Source organism: Caretta caretta, chromosome 7 (assembly GCF_965140235.1).
Source record: "Caretta caretta isolate rCarCar2 chromosome 7, rCarCar1.hap1, whole genome shotgun sequence".
Lineage (NCBI taxonomy): Eukaryota > Metazoa > Chordata > Testudines > Cheloniidae > Caretta > Caretta caretta.
In genome coordinates this window covers 14,810,706-14,828,854 of record NC_134212.1, presented here as the reverse complement: position 1 = coordinate 14,828,854, position 18,149 = coordinate 14,810,706, and the positions used below count along the sequence as shown (strand labels likewise).

Here is an 18,149-nt window from a genome sequence, read left to right as displayed (position 1 = left end):
TCCTGCTGGTAATAGCTCATCCAAAGTGACCACTCTCCCTACAATGAGAAAAGGAGTACTTGTGGCACCTTAGAGACTAACCAATTTATTTGAGCATGAGCTTTCGTGAGCCACAGCTCACTTCATCAGATGTGATGAAGTGATGAAGTGAGCTGTGGCTCACGAAAGCTCATGCTCAAATAAATTGGTTAGTCTCTAAGGTGCCACAAGTACTCCTTTTCTTTTTGCGAATACAGACTAACACGGCTGTTCCTCTGAAACCTCTCCCTACAATGTGCATGATAATCAAGGTGGGCCATGTCCAGCAACTCAGGGTCTTCTTTTTGAGTCAGCAAATAGGCCCTTTTTTTAGTCCTAAGGTGACCTCAACCCTGGATGGTGTAAGGACTTTGTCCTACGAGGGCCCCATAAGACCAGTGGGCAATTTCTGATACATTTAATGAGCATATAGGACTTCTGTTTTCTCTGTATGGTTTTCTATCCTGGATAAATTACGCCGCTGAGAAAGAAAGAGCTCTGTGGTAACTTATAACTGCCGGCATTGACTGGTCATAGTCCTGAGACAGGAAGTACAGCACATCACAAATTGGCTTGTGGGAGATATTTCAGTGTATGGCAGGGAACTATGCAGCCTTAAAACCCCTGGTCAGAAGGGAGTGGGACACAGGTCCCTGTACAGAGACAGTTGACATCTAGAGGCCTGAGATTTGACTGGGGACTCCAGGAGTGGACTGCAAAGGGATGATACAAGTTCAGTTACCCTGAAATTGTGGCAGGGAGATGGGTATCCCGAAGGACTAAAAGAAGGAAGTGATGGAAATCAAGATTGGAGATGAAAGTTTTACCTGTGGAGAGAAAAAGGGGCTTATTTTGGAACATTACGAAGAATTAGCAGGCCAGCATGGCTTCCCCCACTTTCACTTTGCTCCCTGCAGTTTGTTTGCTTTAGGCCTTCTGCTCAGCTAGACCAGTAATTTGTATTACTGCAATGCCTGGAGGCCAGCTGGGATTGGGGCTGCAGTGTGCTAAACACACAGCACAAAATAACAAACAGCCCTTGCCCTGAGGAATTTACAATCAAAAGCGCCAGGAATGAGGAAGGGTAGGAGGGGGGATCTAGGGTGACGAGATGTCCCAATTTTATAGGGACAGTCCCGATTTGTGGGTCTTTTTCTTATATAGGCTCTTATTATCCCCTACCCCCGTCCTAATTTTTCACATTTGCTGTGTCATCACCCTAGAGGGATCTAACATACAGTGATGGGTTGCCCAAATCTTATTAGTGCCACAATTTTTCTCCCCATGGGGCGGGTGGATTTTGGTGGTGGACGGTGCTTTTGCAAAGAGTGGATTAGCTCAGTGGAAAGCCAAAGCAAGGAAGAGGGACACTGAAGGAGGTGGGGGGGAGTAAGGGGGCGAGGGAAGGCAGCAGATGGAGTGAAGCCACGATAACGAGACCGAGGGGAAGGGCTGGCTGCGGTTGAAGCAAATAACCCCTCAGCACAGAGGAGAGAATCTCCGTCGTGGAAGCTCTAGGAACCAGCTGATGCCAAAAGCTCCGTCCGTCTCTCTTCCCAAGTCCGGGCGGCGTGGGGGGGTCCCCGGGAACCTGCAGCCCTGGCGGGAGAGAGCAGCTTCCCCCTGCGCGGGGCTGCTGCTGTTTGCTGCCTGCAGCGCGCCCGGGCAGGCGGCATGGTCCTCCCCGGCCCGGCTGCCGCGAAGGGGCCCGGGCGGCCAGGCGCTCTGAGCGGGATCCTGGCGCCGGACCCGTTTTAACCCCGCCGCCGCCGGCAGCGCAGGAAGGGCCCCGGCGCGGGGCGGCCCGGCCGGCGGCTCCCGCCCCGCTGGGCGCTAGGGGTCGCTGTGGCGCGGCGGCGGGTCGGAGAGATTCCCCGGCGGCGTCCCAGGCTCCTCTGCGGGTAAACAGCGATGGCCGCCGAGGAAGGAGGCGGAGAGCCCGACAACAACATGGGGAATCACCTGCAGCTCCTACCCGGTAGTGGCCGCTGCCGCCGCCGCCCCGGGCCGGCTCCCTGCGCGGGGGGAGAGCGAGGGCGGGCTGGGCGAGGGGGGTGGAGAAGAGGAGCTCGGCTGGAGGGGGGCGCGAGGGGCAAGGGGCAGGGCCCCGTGGGATGGGGGGCGCGAGGGGATGCGGGGGGGCCGGGGCCCCGTGGGATGGGGGGTGCGAGGGGCTGCGGCGGGGGGCAGGGCCCCGTGGGATGGGGGGCGCGAGGGGCTGCGGGGGGGGGCAGGGCCCCGTGGGATGGGGGGGGCGCGAGGGGCTGCGGCGGGGGGCAGGGCCCCGTGGGATGGGGGGCGCGAGGGGCTGCGGCGGGGGCAGGGCCCCGTGGGATGGGGGGCGCGAGGGGATGCGGGGGGGCCGGGGCCCCGTGGGATGGGGGGTGCGAGGGGCTGCGGCGGGGGGCAGGGCCCCGTGGGATGGGGGGCGCGAGGGGCTGCGGGGGGGGGCAGGGCCCCGTGGGATGGGGGGGCGCGAGGGGCTGCGGCGGGGGGCAGGGCCCCGTGGGATGGGGGGCGCGAGGGGCTGCGGCGGGGGGCAGGGCCCCGTGGGATGCGGGGCGCGAGGGGCTGCGGCGGGGGGGCCGGGGCCCCGTGGGATGGGGGGCGCGAGGGGCTGCGGCGGGGGGCAGGGCCCCGTGGGATGGGGGGCGCGAGGGGCTGTGGCGGGGGGCAGGGCCCCGTGGGATGGGGGGTGCGAGGGGCTGCGGCGGGGGGCAGGGCCCCGTGGGATGGGGGGAGCGCGAGGGGCTGCGGGGGGGCCGGGGCCCCGTGGGATGGGGGGGCGCGAGGGGCTGCGGCGGGGGGCAGGGCCCCGTGGGATGGGGGGCACGAGGGGCTGCGGCGGGGGCAGGGCCCCGTGGGATGGGGGGCGCGAGGGGCTGCGGGGGAGCCGGGGCCCCGTGGGATGGGGGGGAGCGAGGGGCTGCGGCGGGGGGCAGGGCCCCGTGGGATGGGGGGGCGCGAGGGGCTGCGGCGGGGGGCAGGGCCCCGTGGGATGGGTGGCGCGAGGGGCTGCGGCGGGGGGCAGGGCCCCGTGGGATGGGGGGAGCGAGGGGCTGCGGGGGAGGGCAGGGCCCCGTGGGATTGGGGGACCGCGAGGGGCTGCGGCGGGGGGCAGGGCCCCGTGGGATTGGGGGACCGCGAGGGGCTGCGGCGGGGGGCAGGGCCCCGTGGGATTGGGGGAGCGCGAGGGGCTACGGGGGAGGGCAGGGCCCCGTGGGATTGGGGGAGCAAGGGGCTGCAGGGGAGGGCAGGGCCCCGTGGGATGCGGGGCAGGGAACTGTGGCATGAGGCTGTGATGGGGGGTAGGGGCCTGTGGCATGAGGGAGCAGGGGGCTGCAATGGGGGGCAGGGGCTTGTGGGGGGGTGTCAGGAGCCTGTGGCACAGGGGGAAAGAGGAATATGGTGAGGGGGCAGGAGTCTGTGGCATGGCGGGGTATGGAGCTGCAATGAGGAGCCGGGGGCAGGAGACTGGCGCAGGGAGGGGAAGAATAAAGTGGGGTACTGTTTGTTTTGGGCCTCTGGAAATGCCACCAAGGTCCAGAAGCCTGGGACAACATTGTGGAATAGGGAGCGGGGCTAGGTAGTGGAATACTACGGCACTGGTATGGTGGGGAAGCAAGTGAGAGATCTAGGGAAGGGTCTTGGACTCCGGGAGCAGAGGAGGGAGAACTAGGAAGGGAACCTGAGGACTTAGGCAGTGGAGGAGGGATTGCTGTGTATTGGGCTCAGGATAGTATACAAATAATAATAATAATTAATGACAGGTTTCAGAGTAGCAGCCGTGTTAGTATGTATTCGCAAAAAGAAAAGGAGTACTTGTGGCACCTTAGAGACTAACAAATTTATTTGAGCATAGGCTTTCGTGAGCTACAGCTCACTTCATCACTCAAATAAATTTGTTAGTCTCTAAGGTGCCACAAGTACTCCTTTTCTTTTTAATAATTAATCGAGGGACATGATATTAAAAGAGGTGTTTTTCAGTGGGGGACCAGGCATGATCAGATTAGGGGAAAGTGGGAGAGAACAGGTTCTTTGGTGGAGGGTGAGGTATGGAGGCAGGGAAGGAAGACAGGCTGTGTTAGGATGTGGTGTTTATGAATGCTTATGTACTGCCATCCCTCCTGCTTTCAGCGGTGCTCTGAATCTGCCTCCAGGAGAATAGCCCTAGCAGAGGGCTGCTCTTGAGCAGAAGAAGGAGCAGTGGCAGCATCTACTACTGTTTTCACTTCTGTTTGTGTGTATTGGGGAAGCTTAGACAGAAATGGGAGGCGTTCTCTGATTATTTTTTTTTAATTGCTGCTCAGGTAGTTGCAATCAGTATTTAAGCAGGGAGTAAGATATGCAGAGGAAACAATGTTTTACAAATGAAGCTGCAATCTTTAAGCCTTCATATGTCATGTACTTGTTTAGTATTGGCTTGCTTACAGCAGGGACTGTGCAGAAGTTAAACATCAGCCAGGCAGCACAGAAGGGCAAAATAATTAAATATTGAATGTGTGTTAGAAGTTAGGAATGGAAACTTTATCTTTTAGATCAAGTCCATACCCACGTAAAAGGAGAATCGGATATTCAATGTATGATTTATGTAAATCATAGGTATGATTTACAGAGGTGCTGAGCACTGATTCAAGGAGAACTGCAAGTACCTTTATCAATAGCTCAAGAGTTACTGTATTAGTTTGAAGTCCAAGAAGAAACTTTCAGTTTGAACACTGTAAATCCCACTAATAAGCAGGGAAGCTGGGATGGTCTGTGGTTAAAGCACTGAACTCAAGAGATCTAGAGTCATCATAGAATCATAGAATATCAGGGTTGGAAGGGACCTCAGGAGGTCATCAAGTCCAACCCCCTGCTCAAAGCAGGACCGATCCCCAACTAAATCATCCCAGCCAGGGCTTTGTCAAGCCTGACCTTAAAAACTTCTAAGGAAGGAGATTCCACCACCTCCCTAAGTAACGCATTCCAGTGTTTCACCACTATCCTAGTGAAAAAGTTTTTCCTAATATCAACCTAAATCTCCCCCACTGCAACTTGAGACCATTACTCCTTGTTCTGTCATCTGCTACCACTGAGAACAATCTAGAGCCATCCTCTTTGGAACCACCTTTCAGGTAGTTGAAAACAGCTATCAAATCCCCCCTCATTCTTCTCTTCCGTAGACTAAACATCCCCAGTTCCCTCAGCCTCTCCTCATAAGTCATGTGTTCCAGTCCCCTAATCATTTTTCTTGCCCTCTGCTGGACTCTTTCCAATTTTTCCACATCCTTCTTGTAGTGTGGGGCCCAAAACTGGAGAGTCAATTCCTCCTCCTGCTACAGACTTCCTGTGTGACCTTGACCACTCAAGATAGGAATTTTAAAGCAGCCTAAGGGCTTGTCTACATGGGGTAATTTGCGAACATAAGGAAACCACTATAATTATACTGCTATAACTCCCCATGTGAGAAGAAAAGGAGTACTTGTGGCACCATGTGAGGACACACATTTTGGAATGAATGCCTTTCACCATGTTAAAAGAAAAGGAGTACTTGTGGCACCTCAGAGACTAACAAATTTATTTGAGCATAAGCTTTCGTGAGCTACAGCTCATTTCATCGGATGCATTCAGTGGAAAATACAGTGGGGAGATTTATATACACCGAGAACATGAAACAATGGGTGTTACCATACACACTGTAACGAAAGTGATCACTTAAGGTGAGCTATTACCAGCAGGAGAGTGGGGGGGGACCTTTTGTAGTGATAATCAAGGTGGGCCAGTTCCAGCAGTTGACAAGAACATCTGAGGAGCAGTGGGGGGGTGGGGGGCACAGTAAACATGTGGAAATAGTTTTACTTTGTGTAATGACCCATCCACTCCCAGTCTCTATTCAAGCCTAAGTTAAATTTGCAAATTTCCAGTTTGCAAATTAATTCCAATTCAGCTGTCTCCCATTGGAGTCTGTTTTTGAAGTTTTTTTGTTGAAGAATTGCAACTTTTAGGTCTGTAATCGAGTGACCGAAGAGATTGAAGTGTTCTCCAACTGGTTTTTGAATGTTATAATTCTTGACATCTGATTTGTGTCCATTCTTTTACATAGAGACTGTCCAGTTTGACCAATGTACAAGGCAGAGGGGCATTGCTGGCACGTGATGGCATATATCACATTGGTGGATGTGCAGGTGAACGAGCCTCTGATAGTGTGGCTGATGTGATTAGGCCCTATGATGGTGTCCCCAGAATAGATATGTGGACACAGTTGGCAACGGGCTTTGTTGCAAGGATAGGTTCCTGGGTTAGGGGTTCTGTTATGTGGTTGCTGGTGAGTACTTGCTTCAAGTTGTGGGGCTGTCTGTAAGCAAGGACTGACCTGTCTCCCAAGATCTGTGAGAGTGATGGGTCGTCCTTCAGGATCGGTTGTAGATCCTTGATGATGCGTTGGAGACGTTTTAGTCAACATTCTTGTCAACTGCTGGAAATGGCCCACCTTGATTATCACTACAAAAGGTGTGTCTTCTCCCTCTTCCCCCCCCCCCCCCCCCCGTTCTCCTGCTGGACCTTACCTGATCACTCGTGTTACAGTGTGTATGGTAACACCCATTGTTTCATGTTCTCTGTGTATATAAATCTCCCCACTGCATGCATCCAATGAAGTGAGCTGTAGCTCATGAGCTTATGCTCAAATAAATTGGTTAGTCTCTAAGGTGCCACAAGTACTCCCTTTCTTTTTGTGGATACAGACTAACATGGCTGCTACTCTGAAACCTTTCACCATGTTAGTTTATGTTGATTTGGAAGTGGTATATATTAATCTAGAGAAAGGCATTCCACATGGGGAGCCAGACTGATATAGTTATAATAGTAAATTTCCTATTGTGGATAAGCCCAGAGAATTAGGTGCTTAATTGTCATTTAAATTCAGTGAGTGGGGTGTCTTACTCCCTTAGACTCCTTTGAAAATGCCTGCCTTAATCTTTTCCCTGTACTTCCTTTTCCCAGCTATAAAATGAGGTACTTTCTTACCTCACAAAGGCATTGAGAGTAAATTCATTAATATTTGTGATTGATGAGATACGTTTGAGTACCTAGGCTGGTGATCTGCCTTCTACCAAGTAACTGTAAGGTCTCTCATATGGTTTGAATGTTATCTTGGGTGCTTGCCCTGGCTTTTAGTGTATTAAAACTATGCCAAGGTCACGTTTTACTTTCAACTGAAAAATTAAATAGTTTCTTTTAGGTAAGAGAAGGCAAGATGTGCTCTTTCTGCCTTCCCTCTCATTTTTTTGTGATAAAATTTTGTAGAAAAATAAAGACACTGATGCTCTTTCAATGTTCACATTGTGCTACTGCAGTAAAATGAATCATCATTCCTCACAGGCTTCCAGGCTTGTTCGGCCAGCACACTGCAGTTGATATGTATTTTGGCAATGCTATGCAAAACTTTGCAGGGCACAACTGATTTTTAATCTACAAATGTTGCTTTCTAGTCTCTGTTTCAAACAAACAAAGCATCTCCTCCTTTTCTCCCTGCCTCTTTTATAATTAAAAAAAAAACCACAAAAACCCATTACTTAGTGATATAACTGAATGAGAGTTCATTTAAACCAGAATATCATCTTTAGATGGAAGGCATCAACTAGCAAAAATCTTTTGGGTATGAAGTTTTAAAAAAGGTGGGCCTATTGCTGACTTGAATACAATTGATTTTATAATATATACAAGACTTCTCCCTGGAGACAGTGGGAGACAACTCTAAGTAGAAATTAAATGTGTTAGACATCTTCCCAGTTATTGTTCAAAGTGTTTAGAGCTCCAAAATATAGTTAAATATAGGAAATGAGATTAGGGGATTATCAGACCTGGTCATTTCCTATTAGTATGCATTCTGCACCTAGAATTGAGCCAGCATGTTAAAATATTCATATGAGAGGGAGAAATGTGATATGTGCAAGGTTCATAACACAGACAAATCAGATCATGTCCTCCTATGTGGAAAGTTATGTAAAATATATCTAGCACAACATTTTCAAATGTAATTTACTCTTGGAGGAATTCTGCACCAAAAAAAATGAAAATTTTGCACACAATGTTTTAAAATTATGCATATTTTATTTGTCAAAATAATGCAATATAGTCAGACCAGTTTCAATTATTTTTGGTTATTTATTTCAAAATACCTGCCAGTGAGTATGTCTGTAACAATACAGACAACAAAAAAAGATTCAGGAAATGTTTTTTGACCAATAGATTCCTTACTAGGCATATTAACACAGAACTCAGAGTAATAATTAATTTAAACTACAATACAGAACTGTATTTCCCGCACCCCTCAGAAGCAGTGCAAAGGCTTGGTGGAATCAAGGGTAATGGAGGAGCTGAGGGAGAGGGAAGTAAATTGCTGGGAAAGAGCCTGGGTGTGAATTTGGAGGGTTTTTGGGTATGGGTGGGAAAGGTATGGAACAGGATTTTGGGGGTGGAGGGGCGGGATTGTAGGGAGCTTCCCCCATGCAGACCCTGGTTGACCCCTAGCCTCTCCCATTCAGTCAGGCACATTTGCCCCATGTGTTCCTGCACCCCCAGATGTCCTTACATCCCCTGTCCACATGTGTCCCTCCACCCCCACTCAGACACCCACTCCCCATCCCCATGTGGCCCTGCACCCTTTCCCTGTCCCTATGTGTCTCTGTGCCCCCACTCAGCCACCCTCTATACCTATGTAGCTCTGCACCCCCTCCCGTCACCATGTGGCCCTGCGCCTCCACTCCCATTCAGCCCCTGCTGCAGTCTGTCCTCCCCCACCAGCCCTTATAAGCCCCTGTCTGATCCCTCCCCAGCACCCCATGTTGTCAGTCTCCCCATAGCCCCTGTCTCCTGACCTGGCCTGACCGGTGCTGTAAAGAAGGCAGGCTCTTTCTCTTCTCTAGCTGGCTGGGAGCTGCTGCTGTGATCTGTCGCCACAGCGACCTCAGGTGGGCAAAAGGCAGAACTGTGGAAGTTATTTTCTGCTGGGAGCTGCTGCTGTTCTTGTGCCCCAGTGCCTTGTGGTAAGCAACAGGCGGAACTGCAGCAAAATTTCGGCAGAAGCTTTTTTCTGCATAAAAAATTAAAAGTATGCGTGGTTCATTAATTATGCACACATGCAGTAGCGCAGATTTCCCCCAGGAGTAGTAATTGTCCAGTGGAACATATAGAAAACTATCAACCAAGCACTTGGAAAAGCTTGCATCTGTGGCATTCACTTGTGATGGCTGAAGAGGAGAATTTGAGAAATGCCATGTTCAGTGTTTTGCAATCTGTTCAATATTTACCTTATGTTAAGATCTTTTACAGACACACATCTTAAAAGACATACAGGGTGTCATGCATCATGAGAGTCCTGGAAAGGCTGTTGGTTTCTTTCCAATTGTGCCCCTTTACCTCTAGTTTTGAAAACAAATAGAGTCTTGGTAAGGGAAGGTTTATGTAGCCTACAGTTCCATTGCTGAGAATAGAATTGTTCATCCTGAGACACCTTGCTTTTATAAGTCTGACCTCTTATTGTGATTTCGAAATAAGATGCAGTTGCTGATCTTTGTCAATATTTGTGGTTTGTATTTGTTACTTGGTTTTGTTTTCTTTGTTTGTTTTAAAGAACATATCAATTATAAAGAAGAAAGCTGAGCAAGAAATATGTCATAACCCTTATATTAGGTCCTTTGTGTTATACAGTGTTGTGTTTCAAGATCTGAGTGATGTATTTCAGCACCATTACAATCAATTCACTACTCATCATTTATTGCTAGAATCCTGCAAATCTATTTTAGAACGTTTACATGAAAGCTAGGCATGACTATATCATGTAAAGGTCATTTTCATTTCTTCTGAAGAAAAAGTCTGAGTGTCATGCAACTAAAAGAGAAGTGTTGTGTAATTAGCTCATTGCACTATATGGATATAAACTAACAGTAGCCATTATAAAAAGAAAAGGAGTACTTGTGGCACCTTAGAGACTAACCAATTTATTTGAGCATGAGCTTTCGTGAGCTACAGACTAATTGGTTAGTCTCTAAGGTGCCACAAGTACTCCTTTTCTTTTTGCGAATACAGACTAACACGGCTGTTCCTCTGAAAAGTAGCCATTATGTAGTAAGTGGTCATGCCTAGAGTGATCACTAGTTGGCAGTTATTTATTACTTTGATTTTCTCCACTGTAGGCTCTTACATTTAATACAGTAGAAAAATATTTAAATTTTTAAACACGTTTTCTATGTAAGTGAAGTAGCTATTCTGAGCACCGAATCACTAAATACTTTTCTTATATAGGAGATGTATTTACTGCATATAAATTATGAAAGTGAAGGATTAAAAAGGACATTGCAAACTTAAAAGTCACACTTTTGTCTGAAAATATTTTCGAAGTAACATCTTATAATTACTGTAATGCAAGAGATTACTACTTTCCTCCAGTTTTACATGTTATTTACTGTTATATTTGACAGCAATTTCTAAAGAATCAGGTTAATTGCTTCCCTTCATAGTAACTTTAGTTTTGCTTGCTGATTTGTGTGGGTGTTTCACACAATGACGAGAGAGGTTAACAACAAAAAAAAACTTGGCCAGAAATATTGTCTGAGGGCTTCAAATGGGTGTAGTACTTGATATTTCTTTTAACTCATTTTGTGTAGATACTACTACTAACTTCTATTGTGCAATTGTCTACATTTCAAAATACTGTAAATGTAATAAAATAGCCTAGTTTTGTAGGTCCCCTCAATTCATTTCCTTACATAATGAGAGTAAAAATTTGGAATTAAGGTAAAGTACTACTTTGTATTATAGTTGGACATCTTTGATGATAATATTGGTTCACGTAATAATTGCTGTGCCTTTTTCTGTTTGGCACCTCGAAAACATGTTACCAGCACTTGACTGTTTCTGTGAAAATGTGATTCTGTGCAACAGCAGGAAAATAGTTTCCCATAAAAGTAAAACACATTTGTTTTCCACCAATTTATAAATATGAAGACTATTTGCCTACGGATGGATTATTCAAGGGATGCTATGTATCCTCTTTTTCCTAATGCTTTGAGTTTTCGAGGCAGCTTAACACTTGTTGGATGATGTTTCTTCTTGACGTTCTGTTTCCTGCTTGCTAGCAGAGAGTGAGGAAGATGATGACCTTGAAATGGAAGTTGAAGATCAAGATAGTAAAGAAGCTGAAAAGCCAAATATTAATTTTGACACCAGTCTGCCAACATCACATATGGTATGTGGTTTTTCTGTGTGCCTTCCACAGCATCTTAAGCATCCTTGTGAAGAGGTTTTGATCCAGTTGTATGTAAGTGTACAGGCTTGGATTTAAATAAAGGCTCTGAATAGATGCAGTGGCATTCCTAGTGTTGTCAGGTTACATAGATTATTCTTTCAAATATTATCCTAGAAATCCCTCCTTTTAGTTCTGGTAGTAATGGAATAGAGGCCGGAGGTACATATGACTAACTTGAACTTCTAGAAGAAACAAATGGTGGGTATTTAATTTAGCACAGTTCCAGTTGGTGATCTCCATCATATACTTAGTGGATCAGGGATTATATCCTAAGAATTATGAAAGGCCGCAGTTGTCGCTCTTATTTTCAGCATAGAATCGAATGGCTACTTGAAGCCACCACCTTCTCACGTATAAGTGGGTCTTCCAGAGTAAGGTTGAGGCATTTTGACAAACCAGTAAGAGTAAGTGTTCACAGCTGTAGCTTCTGGTGTGCCAGTTCTGTCTGAAAATAACAGACTTTACACATCCAGCAAAAGTATATCAGAGTCGCAGAACTAATTGAAAAATTTTCAGTTTAAGTATAGTTCAAAGTTTTTTTACATGCTAAAAAGGGCCAGGCATTTTAAAAAAAATCAAACACAGTAAAAACTCAAGTTTTCACAAACTTGAATGGGCATCATCTCTAGACAGCAAAATGCAAAATTATGTTTATTGTAAGGCCAGCAGAACAACCTGTAAAATATTCCTTTGACGTTAAAATGTTACAGGATTCCTGCACTGTTGTCCTTTATAGGTACTTGATCATGTAAATGTTAATTACTGAGTGTAGGGCTTTACTACCATGAATAGTCCCTAACTACCCTTTAGGCCTTGTCTAGACTAAGGAAAAAGGTGCTTTTAAAAAAGAAACATGTTAGCCAACTGATTTTAAATGTTACTTAGCATCTTGGTGCTGACTGTGTTTAATACCTTTAAAACATACTAACTGATTGTGGATGTCAGTAGTCTGGGGTTGACGAAAACCAGCGAAGTCTTTAAAGGTATTAAACCAGGTCTACATTAGGTGCTACATGAAGTTTAAAATCATAGCAGCTAACATGGTTTACATATATTATTCCTATCCTTTCCACTTGTCTTAGCATGTTACTAAATCCATGGGCGTTTTTGTAAATTAAGTGCAGTTTGCAGGCCAGAAGCTCCTTATGGAGTGCTTGCTGATGAGCTGCAAGGAACTGACTGATCATTTGGCAGTGGTTCTCTTGCTCATTTCTACCTGGTAAATCATTATATATTTTCCTAATATTACTTTGCCATTTAAGCAATTGGTATAGTTGCCACAGTAATGTTCCATGATCTCAAATGTAAGATGGGTATACATGATTGTGAGTGTGAGGGAAGGTGCCCTATTAATATTAAGATGCAGTCCACAAAGACCCCCTGTATTAGTACATTAGAACCAGTTTTTTCATAATCTTTATTCCTGCATTGTTCAATATTTTTAGAAACTTTGCAAATACTATTATGTTGTCATCTCCTCAGGCAAGACATTTGGTCTTGCTTTATACCTACTAAGTACCATAACTTCTTATAGCTCTCAAAAGTAATATGCTGTAATATTTATTTTTTGCTTTACAGTATTTGGGTTCTGATATGGAAGAGTTTCACGGGAGAACGGTGCATGATGACGACAGCTGTCAAGTGATTCCAGTGTTGCCCCATGTGGTGGTGATGTTGATTCCTGGACAAACCTTGCCTCTTCAGCTTTTTCGCCCTCAAGAGGTTAGCATGGTGCGGAATTTAATTCAGAAAGACAGAACCTTTGCTGTTCTTGCATACAGGTAAAATACTCAGTAGTTACTGATACTGTGAAGCTTATGTTTTATCACTGATTTCTTTGGGCAGAATATTAAAAACAGATGGCTGAAACACTTCTGCAATATATTACATGCTTTAATGGCTTATAGAGTTGTGTGTTAGAAAACCAAGTTTGCCTAATTATGTAAAGATTTAATTAGTTTGTTTCATGACATCATCACAAACATAATCCCCTTTGAAATAGGGGGCGAAATACATTTTGGGGGGTTTTTATGTGACTGTTTTATTGATTTCATTAGATGTTTGAATGCAGTGCCCTCTTTGCTTAAAATAAAAAGTCTCAGGGTCTGGAACATAAGGACACAAACCAGAGGTTAGCTGCTTATTTTCTAGAACTTTCTTTATTTAAAAGTGTGTTTTGCCTGTGTAATCAAAAGAATGTATTTCTGATTCTCTTTTCCCCAAATTAAGTACTGCATAACTTATATGTAACATACTTAGACACATGATTCAAATAGAGCTACGACAAATGAGGAGATATTGGAGCTACTGTATAGGTGGGTGGGTGTGGGTGTGTAAAAGAGAAAGAAGCTTACTGTGACTGCCAAGATGTCAGGCTTTTCTCACTGCTTTGGTTTTTAGCTGTCCCTTGTCTTTTTTTCCCCCTCACTCCTAACTGGCTCCTCATCAGTTTCTCCCTTGTTTCCCCCTTCCCCTGTCATAGGGTGTACTCTGAAGACATGCTCTCCTTGCCTTTTGCCCCACCTCCATTTGAGAGCTGAGGGAGTCCCCATGAGACCTAGTTAAAACAGTCAAATTGCAATCACTCCTCCTTCCTTCCCTCTTTCACCCCCACCTGCACCAGCCAAAGAGATGTTCCACAAGGGAGTAGAAAGGAGTAGAAGTATGGTTTGCTTTCTGTGCAGTAGCTGATGTGGGGAGAAGCCACTGCAGCCCCTCAATATCTAAATGTCTTCTCCAACTCCAGCCATCTTGGTCAGATCTTGGGAGTGTTAACCAAGGTTCCTCACTTCAGAATCAAGTCCTTCTTTCTCTTCCACCGTGTGGTATCCCTGCCTAGAGATTGCCCAGACTGGTTAAGAATGTGCAGGTTTTCCCCCCAATCCACTAGAGATGTTACTAGATCATACTGGGGGCAAGAGAAGCTATTTTCAGAACCATACAGTCTTAAGAATTTGTTAGTATGTTCATTAGCAAAAATTTAAACACAAAATTGTTTGTTTTCTTACCATTATGTCATGGAGGAATCATTCTCACAGATCAGCTGTGTGCTGAGTCTGAAGGAGTTTTTGCTAAGTAATTTTTGAATCATTGGTAAATATACAGTTAACAAAAACAGACTTTATTTTTTCAAATGAAAACAAATATTGCTTCCCCTTTGTAATAATTCAGATAGTTGAAAGATATTTTCCTCCTCAAAGTTAAGACCAAACAAAACAACTTTAGGCTAAGACAAAGCATGGATAATTTCAGCCGTAAAGGAGACTTTTTCAGAAAGTGATGAATGAGTGAAAAATGGAAGTGTGAGGGTTAAGTTGAGTGAACACTGTAACCTGTATGGTAGGTAATGTGTATCTTATGCTCTTTTTTAGCAATATACGTGAAAGGGAAGCACATTTTGGAACAACAGCTGAAATATATGCCTACCGAGAAGAACAGGAGTTTGGAATTGAAACAGTCAAAGTGAAAGCAGTAGGAAGACAGAGGTTCAAGGTGCTTGAAATAAGAACTCAGTCAGATGGGTAAGAAAGTAGATAATATATGCATGTCTGTGTTCAGCAAAACTAGTGATTTCCAGCACTTTTTATAATTGGTTGGTAAAATATGACTCTGAAGAAAATTTGCTCTTCCCAATGCAAAACTTTTAACTGTAGTGCTGGGGAATCATGCCTCTAAGGGTCACTGAACTGATCAGTCATTATGGATCAGGCTTTATTTTTAAGGTTGCCTGACGCTGCCTGTTATAAGACCCTGTTTTCAGTAGACTAGAACTTTACAAAATGTTTACCACAAAATGATTCATCCATTTTCTGAAATGAGGCTAAGGAAAATTATATTGATTTGCTGTGTTAACATTTTTTGGCAACTTCTTCTTTTAAAAGATTTACCCACCGCTGCTTTGGAACAAGGACTTGAAATTTGGCCAAGGGCATGGCCTTTGTGTCAGGAATGTGCTTTTTGCCATCCCCATGAAAACAGATTTGGTCAAATTATGAGCCCTTGCAAAATCGCAGTTCTCACTTGTTCAGTAGCAATTTCTTAGATTGTAGCAGCTAAATTCCATCTCTGCACATATCTCCATTGTGCACATATGTTACAAAATAGTATGTGATAATGTCATTATAGACTATTTCTTCCAGAGGACCCCTGCCTTTTTCAATGCAGAGAATGGGCCTGCGTTGAGGTGAATCAGGGTTGTATAGTGAAGGAGACTATTGCCTGTAGCACCTCTGCTTTGTGGCAGATGTTTGAAGGTTTATAGTGAATGAGGCAGGGGATTTCAGGAAGAAAAAGAATGATATCATGATTAAGTCAGCTGAGTGTTGCCCTGGAGAATTGGTTTCTATCCCTGCCTCTGACAGAGTTTGTGTGATGTTACTCAAGTCACTTAAATCAAACTTGGTTACTAATTGTGAGTTCCTCATTGTCCTCCTGACTAAGTTTCTGGGGTCTGATTTGCAGAAGGTGCTAATAACTCTTAGCTACAACTGATGTTAATAGGGGCCCATGCTTTGAACATATGAAGTGCTATATAATGGTAAATACTCAGGAAAAAAAAAAATCAGGTCCGAGGCATCTCAAATGGGGTACCCAAAAATTAGTGGATACTGTTGACCTTAATCTCTGTGTCTCAGTTTCTCTATCTGTAAAATGTTGATGATGATATGCCTTCATCTCACACAGGTATTGAGGAAATAGATTCATTAATGTTTACGAAGCACTTAGACACTATAATGATGAACACCATAGAAAAGCCAATGAGGAAGTTTAATTCTGTCTTCAGAGCAGGGAGGAATTAGTGTGCAATAAATAAGGCTTGGGGCTACTCGTTGAACAGTGAGGAGAAAATAAAATGTTGAATAGCTGCTCAATAAGTGAGCACATCCATCCTGTGCACTGAATTAGGCAGAGGTCCTGTGGAAAGAGTACTACAGGTGAGTCGCATCATATGTGCATTTAACTTAACGCTAATTCAACTATACGCACTCGGCAAAAAAAAAAGAAAAATAACAAGATACTTGTAAATAGTGCGGGCAGTTTCGCCCACCATTTCACTCAATGAGCGTATGCCCCGGAGTGAGCGTGAGATGGGAGACGTGAATCTGCTGTTCCCTCAGTCAGTCTCAGTTCCTGCGTGCCTCTCGTAGTGTGAGCATCTTGCTGCACTGAGTGTGATTTTCATGTTTAAAGATACTCTATGTATTTTTCGTACAACATGGCCTCTAAATGCAAGCCAACTACTTCATCTGGTGCTCAACCGAAGAAACAGTGATCTGCTCCAACACTGGAGGAAAAACTGGCTGTGTTGGACTTATTGAGAGACAGTATGTCGGTCTCCGATGTGGTGTGTAAATATGGCTGCAACGAATCTAGCATCCGTGCCATCAAGATTCGAGAGAGAGACTTTGTCAAGCCATGGCAAAAAGTGCTCCAATAACTGCTAAGGTGACGAGCCAGGTACGTGATAAGACTTCAGTGAAGACTGAAAAGGCATTAAACTTATGGCTGGAGGACATGAACCGTAAACGTGTGCCTATCGATGGCAACACGTTGTGAGAAAAGGCTCTTTAGCTCCTATGCGCTGTTCAAACTTCCCGCCGAAGAGGGACAGCCTTCTGATGAGAAGGAATTAAAAGCCAGCCAAGGTTGGCTTAACAGTTTTAGGAACCGCTTCAACCTCAAAAATGTGCAGGCTACTGGTGAAGCTGCATCTGCCAATGAAGAGGCAGCAAAAGTCTACCCCACACAATTAAAGAAAATCATAGAAGAAAAGGGCTATCTTTTGGAACAAGTTTTTAATGCTGACGAGACTGGGCTCTTCTGGAAAAAAATGCCCAACCGTACTTACATTTCGAAATCAGAAAGACAAGCCCCTGGCTTCAAAGCAGCTAAACGCCGTGTGACTGTGTTGTTTTGTGGCACTGCAGCTGGGCATTTAATAAAGCCAGGCTTGCTCTACAGGGCTGCAAATCCCCGTGCCCTACAAGGCAAGAACAAAAATCTCCTGCCTGTGTTCTGGCAATCAAATAAAAAGGCTTGGGTGACGGCAGCATTATTTCTGGATTGGTTCCACAAGTGTTTCATTCCAGAAGTCAAGCGGTACCTCGAAGAGAAAGGACTTGACTTTAAAGTGTTGTTGATCATAGACAGTGCTCCTGGCCACCCTGCGGCGCTCCGGTTTGTGCATAATGACGTTGAAGTAGTCCTTCTCCCGCCCAATACTACCTCCATCCTCCAACCTCTCGACCAAGGCATGATTCGCCGTTTCAAGGCCACGTACACGAGGCTTATGTTCTCACGGATATGTAGCGCAATGGATGCTGATCACAATCTTAATGTGAGAGTGTTGGAAGTCCTTCAACATTGCCGATTGCATCACTTTTAATAAACAGGTAATGGATGCAATCAAGCCTGAAACAGTCAATGCATGTTGGCGAAACCTATGGAAAGAATGTGTGAATGATTTTAAGGGTTTCCCGACCATTGACAAAGAAGTGAAATGCATTGTTCAGGGGGCCAGGCAAGTTGGTGGTGATCGCTTCGTCGACATCCTTGAGGAAGAAATTGAAGAATTAATTGAGAGCCATAGAGAAATATTGACTAACGAAGAGTTAGAGGAACTGATAAAATCATCTACAGAAGATGATGATGATGAACAGGAAGAGCCAGCAAGTTGGAATCTTCAAAAATTTGCTGAAGTGTGCCAAGCAGCGAAACATTTGAATGATTTAATTTCTGAATACGATCCCTCTATGGAACGAAGCCTCAAAATCACACGTCATATTACGGACAATTTGAGACGGTATCAAGAAATGTTGGAGCATCTCAAGAGACAACAGCA

General features: G+C 45.3%; 1 protein-coding gene across 6 annotated transcripts in view; it reads left to right on the top strand.

Annotated features, from left to right (window-relative positions):
• The first annotated feature begins 1,838 nt into the window (after window positions 1-1,838).
• CRBN (cereblon) overlaps window positions 1,839-18,149 on the top strand; it is a 55,360-nt gene continuing 39,049 nt past the window's right edge. For 2 of the 6 annotated variants that reach the window (XM_048858832.2, XM_048858835.2), the window contains exons 1-4: window positions 1,839-1,996; window positions 11,139-11,248; window positions 12,887-13,089; window positions 14,680-14,829. In XM_048858832.2, the coding sequence (XP_048714789.1) occupies window positions 1,930-1,996; window positions 11,139-11,248; window positions 12,887-13,089; window positions 14,680-14,829 (530 nt within the window). In that variant the 5' untranslated portion in view covers window positions 1,839-1,929. Of the gene's footprint in view, window positions 1,997-8,927; window positions 9,048-11,138; window positions 11,249-12,886; window positions 13,090-14,679; window positions 14,830-18,149 lie in introns of those variants that run through there. The other 4 variants (XM_075130273.1, XM_048858831.2, XM_075130275.1 and 1 more) reach the window with 4 other exon arrangements.